This window comes from Chiloscyllium plagiosum, chromosome 39 (genome assembly GCF_004010195.1).
Source record: "Chiloscyllium plagiosum isolate BGI_BamShark_2017 chromosome 39, ASM401019v2, whole genome shotgun sequence".
NCBI classification, from domain to species: domain Eukaryota; kingdom Metazoa; phylum Chordata; class Chondrichthyes; order Orectolobiformes; family Hemiscylliidae; genus Chiloscyllium; species Chiloscyllium plagiosum.
In genome coordinates, this window is record NC_057748.1 from 21,621,108 (window position 1) to 21,628,464 (window position 7,357).

A 7,357-nucleotide genomic window follows, 5' to 3' on the forward strand; every position below is an offset into this window, starting at 1 on the left:
TCCTCTCTCGTGCCCTCATAATTACCTTTATTTAACTGTAACACCCTTACATCCGATTTTGCCTTCTCTCTTTCAAATTGCAGACTGAACTCTACCATATTATGATCGCTGCTTCCTAAGTGTTCTCTTACTTTAAGATTTTTTATAAAGTCTGGTTCATTACATAGCACTGGGTCCAGAATAGCCTGCTCCCTTGTGGGCTCCATGACAAGCTGTTCCAAAAAGCCATCCTGTAAGCATTCCATGAATTCCCTTTCTTTGGATCCACTGGCAACATTATTTACCCAGTCCACCTGCATATTGAAGTCTCCCATGATCACTGTGACCTTGCCTTTCTGACATGCCTTCTCTATTTCCCAGTACATGTTGAGCCCCTGGTCCTGACCACTGTTAGGAGGTCTGTACATAACTCCCATTATGATTTTTTTGCCTTTGTGGTTCCTCAATTCCACCCACAAAGACTCCACATCATCCGACCCTATGTCATTCAGTGCCATAGATTTAATTTTGTTCTGACCCCCCTGACCCCCCTGTAACCACGTCTCTGTGATGCCTACCACATCATAATCATTCACGATGATCTGTGTCATTAGTTCATCTGCTTTGTTACGAATGCTACGAGCATTCAGGTAAAGTGCCTTAATGCTAACTTTCTTATCATTAGACATATTGGAAGTCATAAGATATTGATACATTGTACTCAATAGAAACTAATTGGACATGGTATTACTTTAATTCCAAAATATTTCCAGCACCAAAACCAATTTCAGTCCAACTGCTCTGTGTTGATCTTTGTCTCAGATGAGCTCCTCCCATCCATTCATCTCTCACTGTCACCATCTCCTATTATTCCTTTTGCTGTTGTGTTTTTCCAGCATCCCCTTGACATATCTCCTTATGGAAACGAGTTCCACTGTTTCCTCACTCTCTCTGGGCAAATGTGTTTCTTCCCAATTTGCAGTTAGATTTATCAGCGGCTATCTACTACTGACAGCGTTTAGTCGCCACGACAAGTCGAAACATCTTCATGACATCTACTCTATCAAATCCTTTCATGATCTTTAAAACCTCCATCTGATTATGTGTCCGTTTAAAATCTTTCCTGATAGCTTTAACCTCTCTGTTCTGATGTCATTTCAATCCATCTGTTCCCGTGCTTCCAACCTTTTATATAATCTGGAGGTCTGAATTGTGCATTGTGTTGGCCTGATCCAAGTTCTGTTATTAAATGCGTCAGTACTTGTATTGATTTTGTAGGTAGATTTCTGTATGACCAAGCACATTTTCCAAGGACTAAGGAGAGTCATATCAGCATTGGCTCTACTTCTCCTGCCAGACCTGTTGGGATTCTCCAGCAATTTGGTTTTCTTTCAGATTGTCATCATCTACAGTATTTTGCTTTTGTTTGAGGATACGACGACTTTTGTTTTTACACATCCTCTCACGTATCCACGTTGGTATGCAATTGGCAACTGAAGTTTAATTTGAAGTTCATGAATAGTTTCCTATTCTCTCAATATTTCTCAGTGTCAACTGAATCCCACCATTTGGTGGTTTTGAAATGGCACTTTTTAAATAAATGCATTCTTTTTAAATGTGACTTCTTTTTTTCTTCAGTTTATTTCAAAAGTGCACGTCGCAAATGCGTGATATCAGTCTCCAGCTGTCAGTTGTTTCCAAAAACCAGTCTGTGAATGTAGAATGGAGATTGGAGGTGGGCCAAAATAATGAGCAGCGATGGGTCTGATTTCAGGTGCAGATGCCAAGGATTCGGAGAAGCTTTACTCGGTGTCTGTGGTTGGAAAAGGCCATTGGCAAACTGTCCAAGTGACACAGAGCCCAGGTGAGAGCCTTTTCTGGGAGGAATGAGTTTCTGCTGATGTCTGGTTGGCGGGGGGGGGGGTACGTTTGCGAAACAGATCGAGACGGGGTGCCCGTGTCTAAGTACACTTGTTTTTCCTGCTGTAGCCATTGGTCACATTTCTGAGTGCCTCGGGAGGAGGGCGTTGGATGTCTGTCTTGGCAACTCATCGGGATCGCCAGCAATGAGGGTGTTTAGTTGTGATTTCTGGGCTGAAGGGGTGGAAGGTTTGTAAACTCTTGCCAGAATTGATGTTGGAGGCTTTTGTCCAGGCCTCTCTTTGGGAGAGGGTGGAATCAGAGAGGAGAGTGTGCCTGTGTGAAGAGAGCGTTAGCTCACTCCCTGGGGCACACTGGGTAAATTCAGAGGTAAGAGGAAGGTTTTTAAAGCAATACTTTAGGGAGGGATTGCTCCTACCCATCTGGAGTCCCTACATCAAACTGCTGCACTTCTGACTCTGCCTTTCATTCCTCTGTCCTGTCACTTGTCCATTGCGGGCCGTGCCTGCAGCACTGCTAATTCCTGTCTCCCAGTCTGCCCTTTGTCTTTGGGGATATTGGAGGGATTATGCTAACCCTGACTGATGGAGCTCTGGCCTGACTCGGTGAGAGCTTTCGGAGTTCTCTCTATTTGCCAGGGTTGTTGTGGTGAGCTGCTTTGCTGATCTCTTCCAGAGCCGGTGGTGGAACTTGCCAAGCCCGCCAAGTGTAAGGTGAGGCCCACGGTCATCGAAATCACCCGGAGCATGGTGGATCACACCAGCGCCAATTTTGTTGTGTGGCCATCCTGCGTGGAGGTGCAGCGATGCTCTGGTTGCTGCAACACCAGGAACTACAAGTGCCAGGCAACCAAGGTACAAGAGCGACACGTCAAGGTGAGGAGCAGGACGTATGGCATCACTGGGGGTGGGGGGTTCAGATAGTGCCAGCATATGAGGGTCTGTGGTGGCTTTGGGACTATGGGAGCAAGTGCGAGAAGCGGGGTACAGGAAGGTATTGCAGAGAAGGTGGGGGTTGTATAGGGAATCTTGGAAGGAGGCTGTCAAAGGGAAGTCGGGGTTTTACTGGTCTGCGATAGGGTTGGGCTTGCTCTGTCTAACCTGCAGGATTAGTGATGGTCTGGGTGATGGAGGGAAGGATTTGACCCCCTCATTCAGTCTCTGCTTAAGTCAAAGATACTGCGGGACAATCCCTTGCAAGCTTCCACAACAAATCCTACAGGGAAACGTTCCACACTTGACTCTTCAATGTTTGGGACCCCAACTCAGGAAGAGAGGCTTCTAGAATCTTCAGTGCTGAGAGCAGGGACAGTGCGGGAGCTGTGGAGCCTGCTTGCGGGGTGGTCTGGCTTACCCAACCCCCCTACCACCACCCTGGTACCATTGAGGACTTTGGGTTGGTGGAAAATTCTGGAAAAAGTGCAGCATCCCATTGGAGTCTGGAGGCAACAGTAAACTACCTCACTGTGCAGTCCCATCGCCTGATGGCAATGCCCCCTCGTGCTAAACGCAAACAGCAAACTGTGACTGACTGAAGGCTCTGTCTTTCTGGGCTGTTATTTTTATTGATGATGGTTTGCACTAACTGAACGGTCTCTTTCTCAGGTGGTAACGAGGAGAATATGCCCCCACCGACACTGTAAAAACAAGAATGCAGTGATTGTGTTGTTAGACCACGTCGAGTGCAAGTGTGTAACCACTGCTGAAAACACGGCTTCGCGGGAGAGACAGGGTGAGTGTCCACACGTCAGACCCAAGGCAAACAAATGGGAGTGACCAACTAGAACAGGTGCTGGGTGGGTCCTGGGGGGGTATGTTGGGTGGATGCTGGGGGGATATGTTGGGTGGGTGTTGGTGTGGTCCTGGGGGGTATGTTGGGTGCTGGGTGGGTCCTGGGGTATGTTGGATGCTGGGGGGGTATTTTGGGTGCTGGGTGGGTGCAGTGTGGGTCCTGAGGTGGTATGTTGGGTGCTGGGCGGATTCTCAGTAATGTAGAGTACTCGATGGGTCTTAGTGGCACTTGGGTGCTAAGTAGGTCTGAGTAGTATATTGGATTCTGAGTGGTATGCTGGGTGGTCTTGGGTGGTACGTTTGGTACTAGGTGGGTGCTGGGAGAGTGTTGGGTGCTGGGGGTGGCTTCTGAGTAATATGTTGGATGCTGGGTGAGTCTTGAGGACTATTTTGGGTTCTGGGTGGATCTTGGGTGTTGCTGAGTGTTATGTAGTAATATCCTGTTCTCATTAATACTGCTTCCAAGTGTTGTCACTGCTTTCATGTTTTCCATATAGTGCCAATATCAATTGGAACCCTTTGATCTGCTCTGTTACTGCCCTCACCAACATGTTCCTTATTAGTGTGAGGGAGCCTGAGCAGTGAAGGTTGTGATGGAGAGAGCACTGTAATTAAGAGAGCCAACACACTACGCTGAGGAGCCCAGATAGTGACCAAGAGCAGGAACATTGCTGCTAACTAGAAGCTCAGAGTAGCCGAGATCCAGGCTGATGGATATGTTAATGATTTAGATGAGGGATGTAAATGTAAAACCTCCAAATTTGCAGATGACGCAAAGCTGGGTGGGGAGGGTGCCGAGATGGTTCAGGTGGGATCTGGACAGACTGAGTGAGTGGACAAATCCATGGCTGATGCAGTATAATGTGGATAAATGTGAGGTTCTTCATTTTAGGAGCAAACAGAGGATGGTAGATTACTGTCTGGGTGTTAATAGAGAGAGGGGAATGTGTGATGACACCAGTCGCTCTAAGTAAGCATTGCTGGTCTAACAGCGATGAAGAAGGCAAATGGGCTGTTGGCCTTCATAGTGAGTACAGGAGCAGGGCCTCAGTGAGACTGCACCTGGAGTGTTGTGTGCAGTTTTTTTGGTCACCTTAACTGAGGATGAGTGCTCTAGCTCTGGAGGGAGTACAGCAAAGCTTTACCAGATGGTTCCTGGGGATGGATTAGAGCGTTGCTGGAAAAGCACAGCAGGTCAGGCAGCATCCGAGGAGCAGGAGAATCACCTGATTCCTGGGGATGGCAGGACTGACATATGAGAAGAGGTTAAGTCAATTAGGCCTATACTCATTGGAGTTAGAATTTCAGTTTCTTTGAGAAACCCCTCATTCTAACAGGAGTAGACAGGGTAAAGGCAGGAAGGATGTCCTGATAGTGGGAAAATCCAGAACCAGGGATCATGGTCGGAACTTGAGGTAAACCACTTAGGACGGCGGTGAGAAACTTCCTCACCCAGAAAGCAGTCTTCCTACCACAGAAAGCAGCTGAGGCCAAAACATTGAATGATTTTAAAGAGCTGATCATAACACCTGGGGTCAAAGGGATTAAAAGAAATGTAGAGGAACAGGAACAATGAGTTGGATGATCAACCATGATTGGAGTGAGTGGCCTACTCCTGCTCTCTGGTTCTGTGAAGCCCTGGAGGCTGATTGGCTGGCTGGCTGGCTGACTGACTGACTGACTGACTTTTTCCCCCCAGGATCTCTGGCGAGTGCAGCTCCCACTGTGATCCAGCCTCGAGGACACAGGAAGCGCAAGTATCGGAAATTCAAGCACATCAGCGATGGCAAGGGACTCCCCCCGAGATAGGGGCAGGCAACATGATTCCGGTAAAGAGCCCTCTGGCTCTCCGCTCAGCTGAGAGGTTCCCAATTGAGTAGGGGAAGGGGTGGGGGAGAGGGCTATGTATCCCGAGAGGATGGTCGGATCTGGTGGGCCGTGCGTTATGAACACTAAAGGCTCTGTGAGTAGGTCAGTGACCCTCCAGGCCTGGCCCTGTGCTGGGTGTGCCGTCCTCCTGTCTGTCACATTCACGTTGTCCTGTCTGAATTTGCAGGTGTCCTACACTCGGATCCCACGGAGAATCCAATTGAAATCGCAGTCGGTCAGTGGGCTCTATCTGTCAGGGCAGCTGCTCACAATCACTCCAACTGTGATCGACTGGATTTTAACATCTTCATGGCAAACTCCTGCAAACCAGAGACAAATCTGCACTAAAGACTGAAGCTGATTCTTAATACGGACACCATGCTAATGACGACTGGATTTTTAGCTTCATGCCTCTGTTGGGGTGAGAAATGGACAGAGAGTGGTTGATTCTGCATGGAGACCCAGGCTGCTTGCACTGTATATTTTGCTTATTTTAAAATATATTTTCTGTGTATTTAATGTTGGTTACTGTGATCGGAGTGAACAGCGTGAGGGGAAGCCAGGTCACCAGCTGGTTCTGCCCGTTTTGAGTGGCATTTTACAGGGGTACCTACAGACCCCCCAGGTGCTGATGTTCAATACCCACTTCCACCCTCCTCCCAGCCAAGGATGCTAACTGCACGGTGCCTGCCTGGTTCCTAACCTCCTTCAGGATTCGTGCAGACCCCAGGCCCAGGATTGGAAACCAGGCCAGATCAGGGTTCAATGCTGGTCTGTGAAAGCTGTGACTTTGTGTCCCTGCAGATTTGGCTTGTGCAACAGTTAACTAAGCTGGAGCTGAAAGAAGTGGCCTGAGGCATGGCCACAGAAGCCCCATGCTCGCTCAGTCACTCGCTTGCTCAGGGAGACCCGGCCCCTCCTGCTCCTGGGATCGAAGCATGCTGCATAGTTGAGCTGACGGCACGCCTGGTCCTTGCTACTTGTTTACACTTGCCTGAGGCAAGGGATCGGCCTCGATTTGGTTCAGAGCCAGGACTGTGATCAAACCCCAACTGTGGATCTAACTGCAGCAGCACTGTCCAGCGAGGGGCAAAGGTACCGGAACACAGAACAGAGGAGGGGGCAGGAAACAGCAAATGGATTGCTCTGTGCAGGGGCTGGTGTGGGTGACGTTATTCTGCTAGAGGCTGTAAACAGCGGGGAATTCTCCTCAGCAGCTCACCTGTATTATACACTGGAATGGAATCTCTTTTTTTTTCAGGATAAATATTATGACTAATTATTTATATATTTAAAGTTGTAAAGATTTATATGAAACACAATAAATGGCTTTTTGTGATCCCTGTGTAGACCCAAGTGCAAAGGAACATGTTGAATCTGTTTCACTGAGTCACACATTCCAACTAGAACATGGACTGGGAATGTGAACTGAATAATTTGGAGACAGTCAGTTAATTATCCTGAGCTGCTCTGGATTGCCTTAGGCTCTGACTGACTGACTGAAGTTTTTGAGGACCATTGCACCAACATTCATCTTGATGCAGAGTCTATGCTCTATCTTCTTGATCAAGTAGCAACCTGACACTCCTAACAGATGCCACGGAATTCTTGATTCAGTCTTGACTGACAAGGGCAGGAAGCTCTCCAATTTGCTGCTGACCTACAAGAGGATAGAGCAGATGAGCGAGTGGTTGAGGAGCTGGCAGTGTGGGCAAGGATTCAGATTTTTGGATCATTGTGACCTCCCCTTTTGGGGTAGACGTGACCTGTACAAGATGGATGGAGGGGGATCAATGTCCTCACAGAGATTGGCCAGAGCTACTTGGGAGGCTTTAAAC

General features: G+C 48.1%; 1 protein-coding gene across 1 annotated transcript in view; it reads left to right on the plus strand.

Moving 5' to 3' along the window:
- Nucleotides 1-6,858, plus strand: part of LOC122542336 (platelet-derived growth factor subunit B-like) — a 16,238-nt gene extending 9,380 nt beyond the window's left edge. The window contains exons 3-7 of the mRNA XM_043680003.1: nt 1,754-1,843; nt 2,536-2,735; nt 3,465-3,591; nt 5,350-5,479; nt 5,707-6,858. Of these exons, the coding sequence (XP_043535938.1) occupies nt 1,754-1,843; nt 2,536-2,735; nt 3,465-3,591; nt 5,350-5,459 (527 nt within the window). The 3' untranslated portion in view covers nt 5,460-5,479; nt 5,707-6,858. The remainder of the gene's footprint in view (nt 1-1,753; nt 1,844-2,535; nt 2,736-3,464; nt 3,592-5,349; nt 5,480-5,706) is intronic.
- The last annotated feature ends 499 nt before the right edge of the window (nt 6,859-7,357 follow it).